The 27317-nt window shown below is 46.2% G+C and overlaps 1 protein-coding gene across 1 annotated transcript in view; it reads right to left on the bottom strand.

Moving 5' to 3' along the window:
- SLC27A2 (solute carrier family 27 member 2) overlaps nt 1-16481 on the bottom strand; it is a 79828-nt gene extending 63347 nt beyond the window's left edge. The window contains exon 1 of the mRNA XM_082256260.1: nt 15906-16481. Coding sequence (XP_082112386.1) covers nt 15906-16383 — 478 coding nt within the window. The 5' untranslated portion in view covers nt 16384-16481. The remainder of the gene's footprint in view (nt 1-15905) is intronic.
- Between the last annotated feature and the right edge of the window lie 10836 nt (nt 16482-27317).

Raw genomic sequence — 27317 nt, 5'->3', positions numbered from 1 at the left:
ATGGCTCAAATTTCAGCGAAATTAAAATTTGAGCCATGTATTGCTAGCCTAAGGCCGGCCATACACAGTTCGAATTATAGCCGGTTCAACAGGAACCTGGCGAGATTCCAAACATTGTAGTGGAGTTCCACCCATTTTTAAAATGTCCATAGAAACATAGAATGTGTCGGCAGATAAGAACCATTTGGCCCATCTAGTCTGCCCAATATATCTGAATCCTATGAATAGTCCCTGGCCCTATCTTATATGAAGGATAGCCTTATGCCTATCCCATGCATGCTTAAACTCCTTCACTGTATTTGCAGCTACCACTTCTGCAGGAAGGTTATTCCATGCATCCACTACTCTCTCAGTAAAGTAATACTTCCTCATATTACTTTTAAACCTTTGCCCCTCTAATTTAAAACTGTGTCCTCTTGTGGTAGTTTTTCTTCTTTTAAATATGCTCTCCTCCTTTACCGAGTTGATTCCCTTTATGTATTTAAAAGTTTCTATCATATCCTCTCTGTCTCTTCTTTCTTCCAATCATTGTCATGCCCGTCCGGAAAATTACTCAGAACCCCCAAACGTTGTATATGGTTTTTTTTTAGCAGAGACCCTGGGGAATAAAATGGTGGTCATTGTAACTTTTTATTTCGCACGGTATTTGCGCAGCAATTTTTCAAATGCATTTAAAAAAAAAAAAACAGTTTCATGAATTAAAAAAAACCAAAACACTAAAGTTAGCCTGATTTTCTTTGCATAATGTGAAAGATGATGTTACATTGAGTAAATAGATACCTTACATGTCACGCTTTAAAATTGCACACACTCGTGGAATGGCGCCAAACTTACCTAAAAATCTCCATAGGTGATGTTTTAAAACTTTTTACAGGTTACCTGTTTAGAGTTGCAGAGGAGATCTTGGGCTAGAATTATTGCTCTCACTCTAACGTTTGCGGCGATACCTCGCGCGTGGATTGATCGCCGTGTATATATGAGGGCGTGAACTACATATGCTTTCGCTTCTGCGAGTGATCATGTGGGGAACATTTTTTATTGTTTATTTTACTTTTATGTTCATATTTTGACACTTCCCTTTTACAAATTTTTTTTTGATCACTTTTAGGTCCGGTTCACACTTATGCGATGCGGGAAGGCTGCGAATTCGCAGCCTGTTCCCGCATCGCACACGCACCCCCGGCAGTTCACACTGCCATATGCGATACGCTGGGGGTGTCAATGTAATCTTAACGACACCCCCAGTTTGATCGCATATCGCAGTGCGATCGTGCAGTTCGTACAGGATCGGATCGCACAAGTGTGAACCGCTGTGTGATCCGATCCTGATGCGGCTTCCAAAAAGGGTCCTGTGCGTGTTTGCTGGGGCTGCGGTGCAAATTTAGCCATACAAAGTGTATGGCTAAACTCGCACCGCACAGCCGATCGCATGTAATGAAGGAGCAGTGCGCTCCGACATTACATGCGAACCCCGCACTCGCAGGAGTGTGAACCGGGGCTTATTCTTATTACAAGGAATGTAAATATCGCTTGTACTTGGAATAGAGCGTGACAGGTCCTCTTTACAGCGAGATCTGTGGTTTTTAGATTGTAAGCTCTAACGAGCAGGGCCCTCTGATTCCTCTTGTTCCAAATTGTAGTGTAACTGTAATGTCTGCTTTCATTTTGTAAAGCGCTGCGCAAACTGTTGGCGCTATATAAATCCTGTATAATAATAATATAAGTCCCCAGATCTCGCCTCCAGGCTGGAAAGCCTAAGGCCTCTCACACGGGTGTTCCGTATGTCCGTATATCACCCCATCCATTTGCGGGTGATATACGGATATAATGCATGTCAATGGCATTGCGGATGTCAGCGGATGACCATCCGCTGACATCTGATTTTCATCCTTTCAGTTCTGTTCTGTTTTTTGGAACGGAACAGAACCCTATTTTTCTTACGTTTAAAAAACGGAAAGGACGCAAAATTGGATGTCAGCGGTGTCATCCGCTAACATCCGCAATCCACATAGACCAACATTATGTCCGTATATCACCCGCAAACGGATGGGATGATATGCGGACATACGGACCGTAAAAAAAAAAAAAAAGTGCCGCAGCGGACGAAATAAACTGAGCAGCCGTGTGAAAGAAGCCTAAAATAAAAAACAAAACAAAAAGCGACAATGTTAATGTTTACAACTGCCGAAGTCGGACGTAATGTCATAATGTCGCTCCCGGCCTCTGAAGGTCAAAGAGACTGGCTGGGACCATCTGGACTTCTTCCGCCAGTGGATTCCTACTCCGGCCTACCGATTACAGGGGCAAAACGGTAGAAGCACCGGAGGGCGGTGGACACATCGATCGATGTGTCCTTGTTGGATTGTTAGGTCCACTTTTGCAATATGGGAATGTTGGAAGATTTATCTTGATCAGCAACTGCAGCCAATTGGAGCCCAGCTGTCACCTTGTTTTGTGTGAATGGAGGAATCTGTTTTTTTTTTTTTTTCATTTTGTTTTTGTTCAGCCTGCTGGCCGATTAAAAAAAAAAAAATCATCTATGGCCAGCTTTAGGCTCCATTCACATCTAGGCGTTTTGGGGCGTTTTTGGGGCGTTTTTCTGCTCTAGGATCAGCTCTTAAAACGCCCAACAAGACAATTCCTATTCATTTCAATGGCCCCTGTTCACATCTGAGCGTTTTGACGCTGTTTACAAAACGCCCAACGTTCAAAAAAGTACATGAGCTTCTTTTTGGGCAGATTACAGGCGTTTTCCATTTGTATCTATTCAATCAAAAAACGCCTGCACAAAAAACGCCTGTAAATAGTGGCAAAAATCGCGGTAAAAAACGCGCGAAAACGCTACGCTCAGGTGTGAATGTAGCCTTAGGTGCTGGCTGTTAGAATACAATGTTCTGCAGGGAAGATCCCTTCATTCACGCTGTAGTGTGGATGGAGAAATCCATTGGATTTCCCTTGTTTAGCCCAAGTGTATGACTGGCTAAAATACAAGACCAGTCTGAGGAAATAAACACATTTAGACCCGGTTCACACTCATGCGAGTGCCGGGTTCGCATGTAATGTCGGAGCGCACTGCTCCGACATTACATGCGATCAGCTGTGCGGTGCGAGTTTAGCCATACAGTTTGTATGGCTAAATTCGCATCGCACCCGGTGCAAACACGCACAGGAGGCATTTTTGCAGCCGCATCAGGATCGGATCGCACAGCGGTTCACACTTGTGCGATCCCATCCTGTGCGAACTGCACGATCGCACTGCGATATGCGATCAAACTGGGGGTGTCGTTAAGATTACATTGACACCCCCAGCGTATCGCATATGGCAGTGTGAACTGCCGGGGGTGCGTGTGCGATGCGGGAAAAGGCTGCGAATTCGCAGCCTTCCCGCATCGCAATAGTGTGACCCGAGCCTCAAAGTTAACCAATCTGTAATCTAAAGCTGTAAATACATTACAATCGGATCATACAATTTTGCTCCATCTGCACATTTAGCAAAACTCTGTGCTGTCTGTGTGGGCCTAACAGAACCATTCATTTAACCACTTCTGGGCCGGAAGGATTTGCCTCCTAATGACCAGGCCATTTTTTTTGATTCGGCACTGCGCTACTTTAACGGACGATTGAGCGGTCGTGCGACACTGTACCTAAATAAAATTGATGTCCTTTTTTTCCCAAAAATAGAGCCTACTTTTGGTGGTATTTGATCACCCGTGCGATTTTTATTTTTGCCCTATAAACAAAAAAAAAGCGACAATTCTAAAAAAAAAAAAAATAAATATTTTTCACATTCTGCTCTATAACATTCCCAAAAAAAATTTAATTTAAAAATCAAACTTTTTTAACATTTTAGGCCAATTTGTTTTCTGCTACATATTTTTGTTAAAAAAAAAAAACCGCAATAAGCATATTTTGATCGGTTTGCGCAAAAGTTATCACGTCTACAAACTAGGGGAAAGATTTATGTCATTTTTATTGTTTTTTTTTTACTAGTAAATGTGGCAATCTGAGATTTTTTTGCGGGACTGCGACATTGCGGCGGACAGATCGGACCCTTGACTGACATTTTTGACACTTTTGGGGGTACCAGTGACATTACTACAGTAATCAGTGCTAAAAAAATGCACTGTTACTGTAATGATGACACTGGCAGGGAAGGGGTTAACACAGTGGGTGATCAAGGGGTTAAATGTAAGCCTAGGGGTGTGTTTCTAACTGTATGGGGGTGGGGCTTGTGAAATTATCATAGAGACCTGTGATCCTATATAGAAGGATCACAGGCACTCTGTGATCATTCCAGGGAGAAGAACGGTTAGCTGTGTTTACAACAGCCGACCGTTCTTGTCTCTCAGCGGGACGATCGCGAGTGCCCAGCGGCAATCGGAGCCGCCTGCCCCGTGCATCGGAGTCCCCACTGCGAGTGGGGGCGGGAGCGAACAGCCGGTGGTGCACGCTCGCCCCCTAGCTGCAGGTGCGTGACCAACGTAGAGCTACGTCGGTTCGCGCAGGAGGGCCAGCCTGCTGCAGTAAATCTGCGGCGGGCAGTCCTTAAGTGGTTAAAGTATCATTACAACTTTTTTTTTTATTTACTCCCCCTTGAGGACAGAGTGAACATAGCACTATGTGATCTTTCACTTATATAAATGGATGATCAGTGCTGCCTGGCTGTGTTATACACGTTCATTCACTAAAGTGAAATATCGGGCAGCGCTGTGGTGCTTTGTGATCCATTGGCCGGGCTGTGTATGTGCAGTCACAAATAGACACATGGATCTACTGCTAACCACCTTGATGCGACTTTGATCCAGAGAGTGTTAAGTTGGATCAAAGCTGCACTCAAAGTCGCTGTTTAAATCGCACATCTTAAGAGTCGCACTAGTGGAAACATAGCCGCTAGACTAGAGTGTGACTTTGAAGTGTGGCTTTGATCCATCTTTACACTCTCTGGATCAAAGTCGCATCAAAAGTTGCATCAAAGTAGCACAGGTGCCTTTTCAAGGTCGCTGATTTTCTAAGTTGCATAGATGGGAATGGGTGCCATTGAAATCAATGGGCTGCGATTTTTCATGCGACTTTGTGTGTCCAAAGTCTCATGACAAGTCACACTAGTGGAAACTGAGCTTTAGTCTACGTTTCCACTATTGCGATTTAGATGCGACTCTGATGCGACTTAGATCCAACTCTGCACTCTCTGGATCAAAGTCGCATCAAAAGTTGCAACAATGTAGTGCAGGTACCTTTTCAAGGTCGCTGATTTTCTAAGTTGCATAGATGGGAATGGGTGCCATTGAAATCAATGGGCTGCGATTTTTCATGCGACTTTGTGTGTCCAAAGTCGCATGATAAGTCACACTAGTGGAAACTGAGCTTTAGTCTACGTTTCCACTATTGCGATTTAGATGCGACTCTGATGCAACTTAGATCCAACTCTGCACTCTCTGGATCAAAGTCGCTTTAAAAGTTGCAACAATGTAGTGCAGGTACCTTTTCAAAGTCACTGATTTTCAAAGACGCATAGATGGGATTGGATGTCATTAATTAGTTGCACTAGTGGAAACTGAGCTTAAGGCCCTTTTCACACTTGTGCAGCCTAAAAGTCGTGCGATTTTGCTGCAATTTTGACTTGACTTGAAGCAATGCGTATGTCTTTGGACCTTAAAACGCATCAAGTCGGACATAGTGCTGGGACTACTTTGAAGTCGTTGCAACTTGAAGTCGCACAAATATGAACGGTACCCATTGGAAATCATGGATTACGACATGTCATGCAACTTTGCAGTCTCAAATTGCAGGACAAGTCGCCCAAGTGTGAAATGGGCCTTAGTCTACGTTTCCACTATTGCGACTTAGAGTGCGACTTTGATGCAACTTTGATCCAACTTTACACTCTCTGGATCAAAGTTGCATCAAAGTAGTGCAGGTACCTTTTCAGGCTTGTTTACCTGTTATTGTTTATTTCTGTTGCCATTCTTTTTCTATTGTTGCCGAAAAAGCTGTTTATCCCACATAATGCCTCCTACCTGAGACTTGGTGTGTCAGAGGGTGTGGCATTGCCAGGAAGGCCATTGCCATGCGGAATCCATGGCTCCTTCGGGGGTAAGCACTACATTTAGAAGTTGTATTATGGAGGCCCCAAGATTACCAGCCAGCCGCTTGTAAATAGTCTTTATTGGTCTCTCAAAACATGCAAGCACAAATTGCTTCCTTCAACAAAAATAAAGGATAACAGTCCATAGTCCTGGTGTAATTAAGACCACAAAATGGATCACCACCAGTATATTGGTCTCAAACTTGCATTTAGGACTCCCGTCTGTTTTAGGCTACAAGACACGTACCGATTGTAGGCCGTAAATATTCGGCCAACGTCCGATCGGCCGATTGTCGGCTTGTTAGTATGATGCTTCCGACAACCGACTTGCGACTTTTCGGCCGAACAAAATCTGGTGTGCAGGCTTTAAAATTTTTGTTGGCCAACAAAGAACGACCGATTGTTCGTCAGTCAGTACAGATTTCGGCCGCCAAAAATGTGATGATCAAGACTGGGCATGCTCAGTGAAGAAAAAACACACGAAAAGTAGACCAGAACATGACATCACTTCTGCAGTTGGTTGTTGTTGGCCGACAAAATTCGTGTGCAGTCTAGAGCACCTTTCAACCAACAAAACAGCACCGGACAAAAGACAGCCGATCGTTCGGCCGACAATCGGTGCGTGTGTACGGGCCTTTAGTCACAAAACAGTCCACAATTTCTCAAAGCTATGGATTACTCTGCTCCATCTCAGACAGGTAATGACGTCTTCTTGCTGCTTTTCAAGCCCCTCTTGCAGGTGGGTTACCCCTTTTGGGACCAAAGTCCCTGTATTTAGGGTTTGGAGGCTCTTTCCCACCCAAAGTCTCTCTCAGACTTTGAATCTGGGGTACCAAATGGGCATTTACTAATCCAGAGAGTTCTATTTATCAGTCCTCTCTTCTCTGACCTGACTACCCCTGAACCCTTCACCCTGTATGGGTAAAAAGCAAAAAGGTCTCTAGAACTCTTCCTTAACCGGTTGCCGACCGCCGCACGACTATATACTGCGGCGGTCAGCCCCGGCCAGGCAGAGTGACGTATCGGTACGTCACTCGCCTGTCACTGACTTGCGAGCCTATCGCGGGCGGGCGCGCGCCCGCCGCGGCTCGTTCACAGGCAAGTCAGTGCGTGTGACCGGCGGACTCGATGTCCGCCAGTCACACTGCGATCGCTCCTGTGAAGGGAGAAAGACAGAGCAGCTTGTGTAAACAAGCTGCCTGTCAGTTCTCCCTGTGTAAAAGTGAAGATCTGTCCGTTCTACTATGTAGAACGGTGGATCTTTGCTTTTACACCAATAGGAATGTCCCTACACAGTTAGAAGCACGCCCCTAGGACACACTTAACCCCTCCCTGTCCAATAAAGTTAACCCCTTCCCTGCCAGTGTCATTTTTGCAGTAACAGTGCATATGTATAGCACTGATTACTGCAGTAATGTCACTGGTAACCCCAAAAGTGTCAAAAATGTCAGTCAATGGTCCGATCTGTCCGCCGCAATGTCGCAGTACCGAAAAAAAAATCGCAGATCGCCGCCATTACGCGTTAAAAAAAAAAACACCAAAAATGACAAAAATCTTTCCCTTTGTTAGTAAACGCGATAACTTTTGCGCAAACCAATCAAAATACGCTTTTTGCGATTTTTTTTACCAAACATAGGTAGCATAAAACAAATTGGCCGAAAAATGTTAAAAAATTTTGATTTTTACTTTTTTTTTGGGGGAATTTCATATAAAAAAATGTGAAAAATATTGTTATTTTTGCAAAATTTACGCTCTTTTTTTGTTTATAGCGCGTGATCAAAAAATCGCACAGGTGATCAAATACCACCAAAAGAAAGCTCTGTTTGTGGGAAAAAAAGGACGTCAAATTCGTTTAGGTACAGCGTCGCACGACCGCGCAATTGTCCGTTAAAATCACGCAGTAAAAAATCGCAAAAAAACCCCTGGTCCTTTAGCAGCCAAATCCTCCGGGGCTTAAGTGGTTAAAAGGGAATACAATGCAAAAAGTGGAATTATATATATATATATACACATACTTAGATATACAGTTCAGTACATACTAGAATCTACCTATTGATTCAGATTGCATACACTATAGAGCATTCTTTGTATTGTTATTTCATACATTCCTATAATTTTACATAGATTTAGATTTTCTTCATTCTTATGATCAAAATTGATCATCAGTTTTTCCGTGTCAGCCATTAGAAATCTTGAAAATTAGAGTTTTCTAGAAAAATTCAACTGATGTATGACCCTTCAAAGTGTAACGTGATTGATAAATTAGATAGCGGTGGGACAATAATGTACAGTTATTATTTTATAGCAGAAATCCCATTGGGACTTAAAAAAGGCATACATTCAGGATGCAGCCTGGCAGCCACTGTTCCACTGCCCTCTGAAAATCGATCCACAGCTGATCACCTTTCAGGGGATGGTAGACACTGTCACCGATATAAAAGAGCCCTTTTTTTTTTTTCTTTTAAAGATCAGATCATCATATTTTTAGCCAGTTTTTAAACAATGCATGTGGGTGTCAGGGAAGGCATAATTCTCATTATATACAGCCATGTCTATGGTAAATTCCAGGGGGAGTCAATGGAGAATGAACCCAGGGAGACCCCAGGTCTCTATGGCCCCAACAGGCACAAATGAGTTAGGACATGTTACGGGAGCAAAAAACCACATGAACCGGACATTCTCCTTTCTGAATGTCTTTCTACTGACAATACACCTGGAGTCTATTAATGACATGTCCTATTACCAGTCCAACCACTTCCAGATGAGACAGAGAAGAATTCTTACAACTGTGTATTTCAGTGTAAACAGAGACAGACAATAAGTACGCTCTCCTATGGCTGCTGAGTCAGGATCACAACTCCCTGTAGGCTTTACATAGTCTGGGGGCATCTGTTTTAATTAGCTGTTACTACAACGCGGTCGTTGCCATTATTATCCTCAACAGTGCCATCATTTTTCATAATAACCCCTTAATCACCTATCTGCGTGTAATCAGGCCATCTCCATGTAATTTTACCTGTAGAATAGGCATCATAAGCATACAGATGGGTTATTGATTATAATCGAATTGATCATTTTCATATTATGCTGGCCAGGCACAAATATTTGTATTTAGTATGTCAGTGTCACTAGTCTTGAGCGTCTGATAGTAATCTTTACACATAGGAGAAACAATTAAAATCTAACACATACATAGGGCAGTGTACAGAGGTCACCAGTATGTAGGGCACTGTACTGAGGTCAGTAGTATGTAGGGCAGTGTACAGAGGTCAGTAGTATGTAGGGCAGTGTACAGAGGTCAGTAGTATGTAGGGCATTGTACAGAGGTCACTAGTATGTAGGGCAGTGTACAGAGGTCACTAGTATGTAGGGCAGTGTACAGGGGTCACCAGTATGTAGGGCAGTGTACAGAGGTCAGTAGTATGTAGGGCATTGTACAGAGGTCACTAGTATGTAGGGCAGTGTACAGAGGTCAGTAGTATGTAGGGCGGTGTACAGAGGTCACTAGTACGTAGGGTAGTGTACAGAGGTCACTAGTATGTAGGGCAGTGTACAGGGGTCACTAGTATGTAGGGTAGTGTACAGAGGTCACTAGTATGTAGGGCAGTGTACAGAGGTCAGTAGTATGTAGGGCGGTGTACAGAGGTCACTAGTACGTAGGGTAGTGTACAGAGGTCACTAGTATGTAGGGCAGTGTACAGGGGTCACTAGTATGTAGGGTAGTGTACAGGGGTCACTAGTATGTAGGGCGGTGTACAGAGGTCACTAGTATGTAGGGCAGTGTACAGAGGTCAGTAGTATGTAGGGCGGTGTACAGAGGTCACCAGTATGTAGGGCGGTGTACAGAGGTCACCAGTATGTAGGGCGGTGTACAGGGGTCACTAGTATGTAGGGCAGTGTACAGAGGTCACTAGTATGTAGGGCAGTGTACAGAGGTCACTAGTACGTAGGGCGGTGTACAGAGGTCACCAGTATGTAGGGCGGTGTACAGAGGTCACCAGTATGTAGGGCGGTGTACAGGGGTCACTAGTATGTAGGGCAGTGTACAGAGGTCACTAGTATGTAGGGCAGTGTACAGAGGTCAGTAGAATGTAGGGTAGTGTACAGAGGTCACTAGTATGTAGGGCAGTGTACAGAGGTCAGTAGTATGTAGGGTAGTGTACAGAGGTCACTAGTATGTAGGGTAGTGTACAGAGGTCACTAGTATGTAGGGCAGTGTACAGGGGTCACTAGTATGTAGGGTAGTGTACAGGGGTCACTAGTATGTAGGGCAGTGTACAGAGGTCACTAGTATGTAGGGCAGTGTACAGAGGTCAGTAGTATGTAGGGCGGTGTACAGAGGTCACTAGTACGTAGGGCGGTGTACAGAGGTCACCAGTATGTAGGGCGGTGTACAGAGGTCACTAGTATGTAGGGCAGTGTACAGAGGTCACTAGTATGTAGGGCGGTGTACAGAGGTCACTAGTATGTAGGGCAGTGTACAGAGGTCAGTAGTATGTAGGGCGGTGTACAGAGGTCACTAGTATGTAGGGCGGTGTACAGAGGTCACCAGTATGTAGGGCGGTGTACAGAGGTCACCAGTATGTAGGGCAGTGTACAGGGGTCACTAGTATGTAGGGCAGTGTACAGAGGTCACTAGTATGTAGGGCAGTGTACAGAGGTCAGTAGTATGTAGGGTAGTGTACAGAGGTCACTAGTATGTAGGGCAGTGTACAGAGGTCAGTAGTATGTAGGGTAGTGTACAGAGGTCACTAGTATGTAGGGTAGTGTACAGAGGTCACTAGTATGTAGGGCAGTGTACAGGGGTCACTAGTATGTAGGGTAGTGTACAGGGGTCACTAGTATGTAGGGCAGTGTACAGGGGTCACTAGTATGTAGGGCAGTGTACAGAGGTCACTAGTATGTAGGGCAGTGTACAGAGGTCAGTAGTATGTAGGGCAGTGTACAGAAGTCACTAGTATGTAGGGCAGTGTACAGAGGTCAGTAGTATGTAGGGTAGTGTACAGAGGTCACTAGTATGTAGGGCAGTGTACAGGGGTCACTAGTATGTAGGGCAGTGTACAGGGGTCACTAGTATGTAGGGCAGTGTACAGAGGTCACTAGTATGTAGGGCGGTGTACAGAGGTCACTAGTAAGTAGGGTGGTGTACAGAGGTCACCAGTATGTAGGGTAGTGTACAGAGGTCACTAGTATGTAGGGCAGTGTACAGAGGTCATTAGTATGTAGGGCAGTGTACAGAGGTCACTAGTATGTAGGGCAGTGTACATAGGTCACCAGTATGTAGGGTAGTGTACAGAGGTCACTAGTATGTAGGGCAGTGTACAGAGGTCAGTAGTATGTAGGGTAGTGTACAGAGGTCACTAGTATGTAGGGCAGTGTACATAGGTCACCAGTATGTAGGGTAGTGTACAGAGGTCACTAGTATGTAGGGCAGTGTACAGAGGTCAGTAGTATGTAGGGTAGTGTACAGAGGTCACTAGTATGTAGGGTAGTGTACAGAGGTCACTAGTATGTAGGGCAGTGTACAGGGGTCACTAGTATGTAGGGTAGTGTACAGGGGTCACTAGTATGTAGGGCAGTGTACAGGGGTCACTAGTATGTAGGGCAGTGTACAGAGGTCACTAGTATGTAGGGCAGTGTACAGAGGTCAGTAGTATGTAGGGCAGTGTACAGAGGTCACTAGTATGTAGGGCAGTGTACAGAGGTCAGTAGTATGTAGGGTAGTGTACAGAGGTCACTAGTATGTAGGGCAGTGTACAGGGGTCACTAGTATGTAGGGCAGTGTACAGGGGTCACTAGTATGTAGGGCAGTGTACAGAGGTCACTAGTATGTAGGGCAGTGTACAGAGGTCACTAGTATGTAGGGTGGTGTACAGAGGTCACCAGTATGTAGGGTGGTGTACAGAGGTCACTAGTATGTAGGGCAGTGTACAGAGGTCACTAGTATGTAGGGCAGTGTACATAGGTCACCAGTATGTAGGGCAGTGTACAGAGGTCATTAGTATGTAGGGCAGTGTACAGAGGTCACCAGTATGTAGGGCAGTGTACAGAGGTCACCAGTATTTAGGGCAGTGTACAGGGGTCACCAGTATGTAGGGCAGTGTACAGAGGTCACCAGTATTTAGGGCAGTGTACAGGGGTCACCAGTATGTAGGGCAGTGTACAGGGGTCACCAGTATGTAGGGCAGTGTACAGGGGTCACTAGTATGTAGGGCAGTGTACAGAGGTCATTGGTATGTAGGGCAGTATACAGGGGTCAGCTGGGCAGTGTACAGAGGTCAGCAGTTTGTAGGGCAGAGTACAAGGATCAGTAGATTATAAGGCAGTTTAAAGGGATCAGTAGTATAGGGTAGTGTGCAGAGGTCCACACTTTGTAGGGCAAAGTATAAATATCAGTAGTTTGTTGTGCAATGTAATGGGGTCAGTAGAATCAAGGGCAGTACACAATGGTCAAATGTTTGTAGGGCAGAGTACAAGGGTCAGTAGATTATAGTGCAGAGTACAGGGGACACCAGGGAAATGTATAGGGGGTCAGCAGGGCACAGCACAGGTAGATAGCAGGGCATTACAGGGAGTTAACAGGGAAAAACAGAGGGGGGTCAGCAGGGCACAGCACAGGAGGTCAGCAGGGCAGAGTCCACAGGGTCAGCAGGGGAGAATACAGGGAGTCAGCAGGACAGAGCATAAGGGTCAGTAGGCCAGAGCACAGAGGTCAGTAGGGCAGAGTATAGGGGTCAGCAAGACGGAGCACAGGGATCAGCAGGGCAAGGTACATGGGTCCACATACAAGCAACTAGGTTGAACAGAAGAGGAGGGCCAGCAGGGATCAGCACAGGACACCTAAATATTTTGCTTCCCTGAGCCGCTTTTTGCATTTGGGGATGGAGCATTTCTGATCTGCTAGGGGTTAATGTGACCTACCCATCACCTCCTGTGCTCAATGACTAGATCACAATGAATGGGTTGCCAACCCCCACTCTAGAGAGAGAGAGCAGGGAAATGACACCAGTAATGTTCTAGCTGCAGGGCACAGCTCGGATCCACAGGACACTTCGACTAATACTTCCGAGGCAGCCCTGTGGTATCTCGGAGGTGTGTGTAATATAGGTAGCCTTAGATTATAAGCTCCTTGAGGGCAGTAAGTGATGTGAACGGGCAATATGTAAAGTGATGCGTACATTGATGGCGTAATATAAGTATCTATTATAATAATGTTTTCAGGGCATATGTCTATTTTACAATTTCTAATTTATAAAATATCAGTTTGCCACCACAGTCTGCAAATATCCGCAGCAGCTTCACAGTGCTTTATACTTAGCCCAGTGTTACTTGTTATGAATTGATCATATAGTAAATCTGTCTCATAAGGATCACTGTTCATATTATGTGCTGGCCTGCTATACAACAAAGTTTATAAATCTTTCCTAATTGTTGTCTATTTTCTGTAGCACACAGCCTATTGAAGATTTTACACATTCTTAGAACGCAGATCCTCATACACACAGATGAATTCACTAAAATATTTTTCACACAGCAGTTTTCCTAATTATTAAATCAAAGGATATTTCTTGCATGTTGGAAATTTCTTTGAGTATTTGGAGCATATGACATAAATTGATGCCAGATTTTAACACCTGGTAGCCACAGGTACTACTGCCTGAACAAATGGATTACGACCTGTAAAATCTGTATGCAGATATACGCAGCTCTGAATGTTAGGGGTCATGCACATGAGTGTATTGGGGCATATAATATAACATACAGCCATATTTAGGCGGCTGGGAGCCATAGGTATTGTGCACAGTGGCTTGTACAGTGGGCAAACTGAGCTACAGTAAATGTAATGCTTACACCTGTGGATGTACACCCCCTGTCACAGACTGTCTGCTTTGTCGGCTTGCAGGGAATACATCCATACGCGTATGCATGTTCACACTCAGAGCTACAAGTGACTATACGCAACACCTGTGGCTACCAGCAACTGAAATACGGGTGTGTTTTACATTATGTACCCCAATACACCCAAGTGCATGAGCTCTACACAGGCGTACAAGGGAAGTGACCAGACCTAAAACTAGTAGCTCTCCCCACCTTGTGTCAGTATGCCCCATGTTGGCATGGTGTCCACTGTAGCATTTGCAGTGGCAAAGTAGTGTAGGGCTGGCCATAAGAGGGATTACTTTGACACAGTTGGCCAGCTTAAACATGTATTGCAATATGTGTACTAAAAATCCCTTTTTTTCCCCATTGCATAGTTTGCTGTATAGCTGTGTGCAGAGGGTCTATCCAGAATTTGTAGTTTGCAGTATGCAGACACTGAATGGCGGGTGCATGGGATATGGCAGTATACACACATCCAGTGACAGGATGCATCATGCATGCAGATGTGAGACAGTATCCCATGTCACATTGTCAGTTAGTAGTACACATATATCCAATGACCAGATCCTTCATGTAGGACACAGGCCCATGTCACATTGTCAGTTGTCAGTGGATGCATCTCTCATGTAGGGCTGTGGTCCATGCCACATTGTCAGCAGATGCATCCCTTATGTATTGCACTGGTCCATATCGCATTGTCAGCGGAGACATCCCTCATGTAGGGCACTGGCCCATGTCACATTGTCAGTGGAGACATCCCTCACGTAGGGCACTGGTCCATGTCGCATTGTCAGCGGAGACATCCCTCATGTAGGGTACTGGCCCATGTCACATTGTCAGTTGTCAGCGGATACATCCCTTATGTAGGGCACTGGTCCATGTCACATTGTCAGTTGTCAGCGGATACATCCCTTATGTAGGGCACTGGTCCATGTCACATTGTCAGTTGTCAGCGGATACATCCCTTATCTAGGGCACTGGTCCATGTCATATTGTCAGTTGTCAGTGGATACATCCCTCATGTAGGGCACTGGTCCATGTCACATTATCAGTTGTCAGTGGATATATCCCTCATGTAGGGCACTGGTCCATGTCACATTATCAGTTGTCAGTGGATACATCCCTTATGTAGGGCACTGGTCCATGTCACATTGTCAGTTGTCAGTGGATGCATCCTTTATGTAGGGCACTGGTCCATGGCACATTGTCAGTTGTCAGTGGACTGGATGCATCTTTTATGTAGGGCACTGGTCCATGTCACATTGTCAGTTGTCAGTGGATATATCCCTCATGTAGGGCACTGGTCCATGTCACATTGTCAGTTGTCAGTGGATGCATCCGTTATGTAGGGTACTGGTCCATGTCACATTGTCAGTTGTCAGTGGATGCATCTTTTATGTAGGGCACTGGTCCATGTCACATTGTCAGTTGTCAGTGGATGCATCTTTTATGTAGGGCACTGGTCCATGTCACATTGTCAGTTGTCAATGGATATATCCCTCATGTAGGGCACTGGTCCATGTCACATTGTCAGTTGTCAGTGGATGCATCCTTTATGTAGGGTACTGGTCCATGTCACATTATCAGTTGTCAGTGGATGCATCCCTTATGTAGGGTACTGGTCCATGTCACATTGTCAGTTGTCAGTGGATGCATCTTTTATGTAGGGCACTGGTCCATGTCACATTGTCAGTTGTCAGTGGATATATCCCTCATGTAGGGCACTGGTCCGTGTCACATTGTCAGTTGTCAGTGGATATATCCCTCATGTAGGGCACTGGTCCATGTCACATTGTCAGTTGTCAATGGATATATCCCTCATGTAGGGCACTGGTCCATGTCACACTGTCAATCAGTACACAGTACCGTACACACATCCAATGACTGGATCTCACTTGTACGGCACTGGTCCATGTCACATGACGAGAACTGCACTCACCTGGCTCTACGAGGATGATCTTTGCCCCGCTGCATCTGTAGCAGTGCAGAAATGACTGGGCTCTGATGTTGTTATTGAGGCAGGCTATAGAGCAGCCCAGTTTGGCCACTCCGAGCCATATCCAAATATAAGCTGGGGAATTGCTCATGAATAGGGCCACACAGTCCCCTGACTTAACCCCAGCATGCTTGCGCAGGGCTCTGGCCGTCTGGTTGCTAAGTTTGTCTATTTCGGCGTAGGTGTACACTTCATCCTGGTAGAGGATAAAGGGTTTGTCAGGACTCGTCTCCACCTTCTCCAGGAATAGGTCCACAATGGTGTAGGCTGGGGTCTTGTTGGAACGCTTCCTGGTCCTGATACCGAAGCGACTGACAGTGATGAAATTGGCGATGTCCTGGAAGATGTATGGAAAGATGAAGCTGATGAGGAGAGGCAGCAGCAGCAGCCCGGGGAGGGCTGTGAAGAAAACAGTGATCATGAGGGGGGCTGAGAGATGGAGCTTAGGAGAAATTAGCCTTTGCACTTGCTCTGCCTGCTTTTGTGTGCACTATTAACCATATCTGAGAGCACAGCTGACAGCAATCCAAACTCTTCAGGGAGGAGGAGGAGGAGGAGGGGGGACAGGGCTCAGTGACAGGTATACGGTGAGATCCTCCTGGATCTCCTCCCACTTCTCACAGAGCAACCGGTAATGTTCAACCCAGCTGTACCTGTATATACATTACACACAGTGAGTATGACAGTCCACCTGTATGCACATTACACAGAGTATGACAACTCACTTATATACATTACACCGAGTTTGACAGCCCACCTGTATGCACATTACACCGAATATGAAAGTCCACCTATACACATTACACCGAGTATGACAGGCCACCTGTATGCACATTGCACACAGTATGACAACTCAACTACACACATTACACAGAGTATGACAGTCCACCTGTATGCACATTACACCGAATATGAAAGTCCACCTGTATGCACATTACACAGAGTATGACAACTCAACTATACACATTACACCGATTATGACAGTCCACCTGTATGCACATTACACCGAGTATGACAGTCCACCTGTATGCACATTACACCGAATATGAAAGTCCACCCATACACATTACACCGAGTATGAAAGTCCACCTGTATGCACATTACACAGAGTAGGACAGTCCACTTATACACATTACAGCGAGTATGACAATCCACCCGTATGCACATTACACCGAGTATGACAGTCCACCTGTATGCACATTACACCGAATATGAAAGTCCACCCATACACATTACACCGAGTATGAAAGTCCACCTGTATGCACATTACACCGAGTATGAAAGTCCACCTGTACACATTACACAGAGTAGGACAGTCCACTTATACACATTACAGCGAGTATGACAATCCACCCGTATGCACATTACACCGAGTATGACAGTCCACCTGTAGGCACATTACACCGAGTATGACAGTCCACCTGTATGCACATTACACCGAGTATGACAGTCCACCTGTATGCACATTACACCGAGTATGACAGTCCACCTGTATGCACATTACACCAAGTATGACAGTCCACCTGTATGCACATTACACCAATTATGACAGTCCACCCATACACATTACACCGAGTATGACAGTCCACCCATACACATTACACCGAGTATGACAGTCCACCTGTATGCACATTACACCGAGTATGACAGTCCACCTGTATGCACATTACACCAAGTATGACAGTCCACCTGTATGCACATTACACCAATTATGACAGTCCACCCATACACATTACACCGAGTATGACAGTCCACCCATACACATTACACCGAGTATGACAGTCCACCTGTATGCACATTACACCGAGAATGACAGTCCACCCATACACATTACACCGAGTATGACAGTCCACCCATACACATTACACCGAGTATGACAGTCCACCCATTCACATTACACCGAGTATGACAGGCCACCCATACACATTACACCGAGTATGACAGTCCACCCATACACATTACACCGAGTATGACAGGCCACCCATACACATTACACCAAGTATCACAGTCCACCCATACACATTACACCGAGTATGACAGTCCACCTGTCTACACATTACACCGAGTATGACAGTCCACCCATACACATTACACCGAGTATGACAGTCCACCCATACACATTACACCGAGTATGACAGTCCACCCATACACATTACACCGAGTATGACAGTACACCCATACACATTACACCGAGTATGACAGTCCACCTGTACACATTACACCGAGTATGAAAGTCCACCCATACACATTACATAGAAGCAAACCGTCACCATGAGGAGGCTATAGCAGCTCAGCAGGAGACTACCTGCTTGCTGGTCACCCATCCTACAGCCCAGCAGGAGGCTAGACAAACGCAGGTGGCGGCCTTAAAGGAGGCAGTACAACAGCTAGCTCAAGGAGGAGAGCAAGTAGCTGTTGGCCCTGGCAACCAAATAGCCGGGAGAGCCAGCCATGTTTTACAGAAACTGACTCCAAATGATGATGTGGAAGCCTTTCTGTTTACCTTTGAAAGGATAGCGGAGCAAGAGGGATGGCCCCGTGACCAATGGGCTGGCATCATCGCCCCCTTCCTTACCGGTGACCCACAAAATGCTTAGTTTGATCTTCCAACGGAACACATCAAAGACTATGAGCGGCTGAAGGCTGAGATCCTGGCCCGCCTAGGGGTGACTACAGCCGCCAGGGCCCAAAGGGTGCACTGCTGGAGGTACCATCCTGACCGCCCACCGAGGTCTCAGATGCATGAACTGGTGCAGCTGGTCAAAAAATGGCTGCAGCCAGAAACGTTGTCTGGCCCACAAATGCTGGAACGGGTGGTGATGGACAGGTACCTGCGGTCTCTGCCGGATGACCTTCAACGCTGGGTAAGCCATGGAGACCCTGCAACAGTTGACCGGTTGGTGGAGTTGGTTGAAAGGTATACCGTGGTGGAGGATCTGCTCGGACCTGCCAAGCGACGGGAACCCACATCAAGGGCAGGACAACCAGCTGCAGCATCCAGGAGGGGAGCCCTACCAGACCTGGGAACATGCATCCCTGCCTCAGTTTCGCCAGATCCACGGAGATCGGCCCCTGGCAACCAAATGGGAGACATACAGTGTTGGCGTTGTCGATCCTGGGGCCATACCTGGGCGCAGTGCCCGTTCAGGAGGAGCCCATGGAATGTGGGGTGGGCAGGAGAGTCTCCTTCTATGCCCAACTAGCATGTACCACCCATCTCGATCTAACAGCAGAACAGTTTGAATGCGAGATTTGGGTAAACCACCTTCTTGCCAAGGCATTACTGGACTCCGGGAGTATGGTGACACTGGTCCACACTAGAGTGATCGGGAGACTCGGCCCTGTGAGTAAGACTCTTCGGGTAGTATGTATCCATGGGGGTACCAGGAAGTACCCCTTGGTACCTGTGACTGTTTCTTATGGTTGCACCTCAGTGACACAGGAAGTAGGCGTGGTAAACAGCTTAATCCACGATATCATAGTAGGGCGGGATTGTCCACTATTCCTTGAACTATGGAACCAGGTGCAGAGTGGACTACCTGGACGGCCCAGAGAACTAGAGACAGTGGGGCCTGAAGGGCTAAAGTCTCAGGGGTCCGGTCCAGAACTGCCCACAACACACCCCGGTAGCTTTGAAACACCTAAGGGTGGTAGTGGTATAATAGAAAATGTTGATATGACTGATGACGTTCATGTTTCAGGTCTCAAACCCGAGTTGACCCCTGAGGGGGGGAAGACTCTCTGTTACAGGTCATGTTGGGGGAAGATGAGGAGGAACTCTCCCCACTGCAGATTCCCCTTGGGGAGGCTGAAGGGGAGGTTTCCCCCAGGCCAGTGCACCCAGACCTGTACATATCCAAGGGGGCATTTAGCTCTGCCCAGTTACAGGATCCCTCTTTAGTCAATGCCCGAGAACAGATCTCAGTGGTGAATGGAGTCCCACAAATACCAGGGGCAAAACAAAAGTTTCCGCACTCTGCGTTCATTGGGGATTTGCTCTATCGAGTGACTGAAAGCCGAGGGGAAATTATTGAACAGTTGCTGGTTCCCCAGTCGTATCGGCGAAGGATTCTCGATTTATCTCACAATGATGCATTAGGCGGACACCTGGGGGCGGAGAAAACAGAGGCCAGAATAACTGACCGGTTTTACTGGCCAGGCGTGAAGGCGGAGGTAAAGAGGTACTGTGCTTCCTGCCCCACATGTCAGTTAACAGCACCAGTGTCACACTATAGGAACCCCTTAGATCCCTTACCAATAATTGAGGTACCGTTTGAGCGGATTGCTATGGACCTGGTGGGGCCTTTAGTAAAATCTGCGAGGGGACACCAATATATATTAGTAGTATTAGACTACGCAACCAGGTATCCGGAGGCAGTCCCATTACGGAAAACAACCTCTAAGGCTATTGCCCGAGAGTTGTTTCATATGTTTTCACGCACTGGGCTGCCCAAAGAGATCCTGACGATCAGGGCACCCCGTTTATGTCAAAAGTGATGGCGGACCTCTGCAAACTTTTCCAGATCAAACAGTTGTGAACGCCTGCCTATCACCCGCAGACAGATGGCCTTGTTGAGAGGTTTAATAAGACCTTAAAATCCATGCTAAAAAAGAGTGGTCCAGAGGGATGGCAAAGATTGGGACATGTTGCTCCCGGCCTTGTTATTTGCCATCCGGGAGGTTCCGCAGACCTCCACGGGTTTTTCGCCCTTTGAACTAATGTATGGGCGAAGACCCCGCGGATTGCTGGATATGGTGAAGGAAACATGGGAAAGTGAGTCCTCACCACACAAAACTGTGGTGGAGCATATTTCCCAAATCAGAGAGAGGGTGGCAAAAGTAATGTCGTTGGTAAGGGAACACCTCCAAAAGTCACAGGATGCCCAGAGGAGGGTGTATAACCGGTCCGCCAGGATAAGACAGTTCCAGGTAGGAGACCGGGTAGCGGTGTTAATACCCACAGTAGAAAGCAAATTCTTGGCCAGGTGGCAGGGTCCATTTGAGGTGGTGGAAAAAGTTGCTGATGTGAATTATAGGGTACATCAACCTGGGAAGAGGAAACCCTACCAAATCTACCATGTGAATTTGCTAAAACTTGGAGAGACCGAGATCAGGTATCCGCTGTGGTAGGGGTCACTGTAGAGGACTCTGCAGGAGTTGAGCTAGTGCATGTTGCTGCCACTCTGACTAAGTCCCAAAGCCAACAAGTGAGAGAATTCCTGCAGAGGCCGAGGAAGCTTTTCAGAAGCTTAAAACAGCATTGTGTGAGCATCCAGTGCTAGTAGCGCCGGATTTTTTCAGGGAGTTTGTAGTACAGACGGATGCCTCGAATGCTGGACTGGGTGCTGTCTTGTTGCAAGTGGTCAATGGGGAGGAGCATCCCATAGTTTTTCTCAGTAGGAAACTACTGAGAGAAACTATGCTGTGGTGGAGCGGGAGTGTCTCGCCATCAAGTGGGCACTAGACTCTCTGCGCTACTTCCTGCTGGGTAGGAAGTTTCGCCTGGTGTCCGACCGTGCCCCGTTGACCTGGATGCGACAAAACAAGCAGACCAATGCCAGGGTGACGAGGTGGTTCCTGTCCCTCCAGGAATTCAACTTTATGGTAGAGCATCGGCCCGGGAGACAGCATCAGAATGCCGATGCGCTCTCCCGAGTCCATTGTATGATGTCTAATGGTACCTCCAACACCTCCGCGTTGAGGCAGAGGGGGGGGGGGGATATGTGGCGTTCATAGAGGTTGGGTCCTGGATGGATGTTACATTGCACCAATATTTGGACTGTGGTCCCTGTAAGGGAAGTGTGGGATCTCAGGAAGGGAAGGGTTAAGCCCTCTCCCAGAGAGAACAGCTCTTAAAGACAGGAAGTAGTGTCAGTGGGGGTGGGAGAGTAGGAGCTGGAGCTGCATACCTGGGGTACAAGCCCCTGCCAAAAGCCGGTATCGTACTATCATTTACCATTTATGCTGGAGTTAAGTGGACTTTTAAGTTATACCTGTTTTCTGAACTGTTTGCTGCTGGAAGCTTTATTTCTGTTGTGGAAGAAAATAAACCACGTCTTTAAGTTTACCTGGCTTGTGCACGTGATCCCTTGGAGCTATCACCCCCAAATATAACAGCACATTACACCGAGTATGACAGTCCACCTGTATGCACATTACACCGAGTATGACAGTCCACCTGTATGCACATTACACCGAGTATGACAGTTCACCTGTATGCACATTACACCGAGTATGACAGTCCACCTGCATGCACATTACACCGAGTATGACAGTCCACCTGTATGCACATTACACCGAGTATGACAGTCCACCTGTATGCACATTACACCGAGTATGACAGTCCACCCGTACACATTACACCGAGTATGACAGTCCACCTATACACATTACACCAAGTATGACAGTCCACCTATACCCATTACACCGAGTATGACAATCCACCTGTACACATTACACCGAGTATGACAGTCCACCCGTACACATTACACCGAGTATGACAGTCTACCCGTACACATTACACCGAGTATGACAGTCCACCCGTACACATTACGCAGAGTATGACAATCCACCTGTATGCACATTACACCGAGTATGACAGTCCACCTGTATACATTACACCGAGTATGACAGTCCACCTGTACACATTACACCGAGTATGACAGTCCACCCGTACACATTACACCGAGTATGACAGTCCACCTGTACACATTACACCGAGTATGACAGTCCACCTGTACACATTACACCGAGTATGACAGTCCACCTGTACACATTATACCGAGTATGACAGTCCACCCATACACATTACACCAAGTATGACAGTCCACCTGTATGCACATTACACCGAGTGTGACAGTCCACCCATACACATTACACCAAGTATGACAGTCCACCTGTACACATTACACCAAGTATGACAGTCCACCTATACCCATTACACTGAGTATGACAATCCACCTGTACACATTACACCGAGTATGACAGTCCACCCGCACACATTACACCGAGTATGACAGTCCACCCGTACACATTACACCGAGTATGACAGTCCACCCATACACATTACACCGAGTATGACAGTCCACCCAAACACATTACACCGAGTATGACAGTCCACCCGTACACATTACACCGAGTATGACAATCCACCCACACACATTACACCGAGTATGACAGTCCACCCATACACATTACACCGAGTATGACAGTCCACCCATACACATTACACCGAGTATGACAGTCCACCCATACACATTACACCGAGTATGACAGTCCACCTGTACACATTACACCGAGTATGACAGTCCACCTGTACACATTACACCGAGTATGACAGTCCACCCGTACACATTACACCGAGTATGACAGTCCACCCATACACATTAAACCGAGTATGACAATCCACCCATACACATTACACAGAGTATGACAGTCCACCTGTACACATTACACCGAGTATGATAATCCACCCATACACATTACACCGAGTACGATAATCCATCCATACACATTACACCGAGTATGACAGTCCACCCATACACATTACACCGTATGACAGTCCACCCGTACACATTACACCGAGTATGACAGTCCACCCGTACACATTACACCGAGTATGATAATCCACCCGTACACATTACACCGAGTAGGATAATCCACCTGTATGCACATTACACCGAGTATGACAGTCCACCCATACCCATTACACCGAGTATGACAGTCCACCCATACCCATTACACCGAGTATGACAGTCCACCCATACACATTACACCGAGTATGACAGTCCACCTGTACACATTACACCGAGTATGACAGTCCACCCATACACATTACACCGAGTATGACAGTCCACCCATACCCATTACACCGAGTATGACAGTCCACCCATACACATTACACCGAGTATGACAGTCCACCTGTACACATTACACCGAGTATGACAGTCCACCCATACACATTACACCGAGTATGACAGTCCACCCATACACATTACACCGAATATGACAGTCCACCTGTACACATTACACCGAGTATGACAGTCCACCCATACACATTACACCGAGTATGACAGTCCACCCATACACATTACACCGAGTATGACAGTCCACCTGTATGCACATTACACCGAGTATGACAGTCTACCTATACACATTACACCGAGTATGATAATCCACCCATACACATTACACCGAGTATGATAATCCACCCATACACATTACACAGAGTATGACAGTCCACCCATACACATTACACAGAGTATGACAGTCCACCTATACACATTACACCGAGTATGACAATCCACCTGTATGCACATTACACCGAGTATGACAGTCCACCTGTACACATTACACCGAGTATGACAGTCCAGCTATACACATTACACCGAGTATGACAGTCCACCCATACACATTACACCGAGTATGACAGTCCACCTGTATGCACATTACACCGAGTATGACAGTCCACCCGTACACATTACACGGAGTATGACAGTCCACCCGTACACATTACACCGAGTATGACAGTCTACCCATACACATTACACCGAGTATGACAGGCCACCCATACACATTACACCGAGTATGACAGTCCACCCATACACATTACACCGAGTATGACAGTCCACCTGTACACATTACACCGAGTATGACAATCCACCTGTATGCACATTACACCGAGTATGACAATCCACCCATACACATTACACCGAGTATGATAATCCACCCATACACATTACACCAAGTATGACAGTCCACCTGTACACATTACACCGAGTGTGACAATCCACCTGTATGCACATTACACCGAGTATGACAGTCCACCTATACACATTACACCGAGTATGATAATCCACCCATACACATTACACCGAGTATGATAATCCACCTGTATGCACATTACACCGAGTATGACAATCCACCTATACACATTACACCGAGTATGACAGTCCACCCATACACATTACACCGAGTATGACAGTCCACCCATACACATTACACCGAGTATGACAATCCACCCATACACATTACACCGAGTATGACAATCCACCCATACACATTACACCGAGTATGACAATCCACCCATACACATTACACCGAGTATGACAGTCCACCTATACACATTACACCGAGTATGACAGTCCACCTGTATGCACATTACACCGAGTATGACAATCCACCCATACACATTACACCGAGTATGACAGTCCACCTGTATGCACATTACACCGAGTATGACAATCCACCCATACACATTACACCGAGTATGATAATCCACCTGTATGCACATTACACCGAGTATGACAGTCCACCCATACACATTATACCGAGTATGACAGTCCACCCATACACATTACACCGAGTATGACAGTCCACCCATACACATTACACCGAGTATGACAATCCACCCATACACATTACACCGAGTATGACAATCCACCCATACACATTACACCGAGTATGACAGTCCACCTATACACATTACACCGAGTATGACAGTCCACCTGTATGCACATTACACCGAGTATGACAATCCACCCATACACATTACACCGAGTATGACAGTCCACCTGTATGCACATTACACCGAGTATGACAGTCCACCTATACACATTACACCGAGTATGACAGTCCACCCATACACATTACACCGAGTATGACAGTCCACCCATACACATTACACCGAGTATGACAATCCACCCATACACATTACACCGAGTATGACAATCCACCCATACACATTACACCGAGTATGACAGTCCACCCATACACATTACACCGAGTATGACAGTCCACCCATACACATTACACCGAGTATGACAGTCCACCTATACACATTACACCGAGTATGACAGTCCACCCATACACATTACACCGAGTATGACAGTGCACCTGTATGCACATTACACCGAGTATGACAGTGCACCTGTATGCACATTACACCGAGTATGACAGTGCACCTGTATGCACATTACACCGAGTATGACAGTCCACCTATACACATTACACCGAGTATGACAGTCCACCCGTACACATTACACCGAGTATGACAGTCCACCCATACACATGACACCGAGTATGACAATCCACCTATACACATTACACCGAGTATGACAGTCCACCCATACACATTACACCGAGTATGACAGTCCACCCAAACACATTACACCGAGTATGACAGTCCACCCATACACATTACACCGAGTATGACAGTCCACCCATACACATTACACCGAGTATGACAGTCCACCCATACACATTACACCGAGTATGACAGTCCACCCATACACATTACACCGAGTATGACAGTCCACCCATACACATTACACCGAGTATGACAGTCCACCCATACACATTACACCGAGTATGACAATCCACCCATACACATTACACCGAGTATGACAGTCCACCCATACACATTACACCGAGTATGACAATCCACCCATACACATTACACCGAGTATGACAATCCACCTGTACACATTACACCGAGTATGACAGTCCACCCATACACATTACACCGAGTATGACAGTCCACCCATACACATTACACCGAGTATGACAGTCCACCCATACACATTACACCGAGTATGACAGTCCACCCATACACATTACACCGAGTATGACAGTCCACCCATACACATTACACCGAGTATGACAATCCACCCATACACATTACACCGAGTATGACAGTCCACCCATACACATTACACCGAGTATGACAGTCCACCCATACACATTACACCGAGTATGACAATCCACCTGTATACCCATTACACTGAGTATGACAATCCACCTGTACACACATTAGCACTAAATGACATTTAAAGGGAACACTTTTTTTACTGAGAGTGAAGAAAAATACCACATTTTGAGTTGTCCCCAGACACAGAATGAAAAGGAAATCTTCCAACGGGGACAATAGTTCTGTTCACCCTGGTGAGAACTAGGGATTCCCTCTCTTTGAGGGATTTCCGCTCACTTACACTTGTGGTTATGGGAAAGGAAATGAAGGGGAGTCTTCCCCATGAGACACAGATGGCAAAAACCTGACAGGGGTTATAACCCATTCTTGCTCTATTAAAAATGAAAAAAAAAAAAAACATTGCCTATAGTTCTACTTTAAATATACAGTATATTTCAATGAACCTAGTGTCAGTACCATTGTTTTATTTGGTATCATCAGCCTCTAGCAGTGGTTATGTACAGCAGCACTAAGACTGAGAAGGGCAGCACTTGGAGCTAATGGTGTTCTGATTCATGCACATGTGTTTAGGGCCAAAACAAGGAATCAATTAATCGACAACTAAGCGATTTATGAAAATAGTTGTCAATTATTTTCCATAATCGATT

Source organism: Pelophylax lessonae (genome assembly GCF_965119305.1).
Source record: "Pelophylax lessonae genome assembly, chromosome: 4".
NCBI lineage: Eukaryota > Metazoa > Chordata > Amphibia > Anura > Ranidae > Pelophylax > Pelophylax lessonae.
Note: the sequence above shows the minus strand (reverse complement) of the source record. Positions and strands in the feature narration are given on the sequence as shown.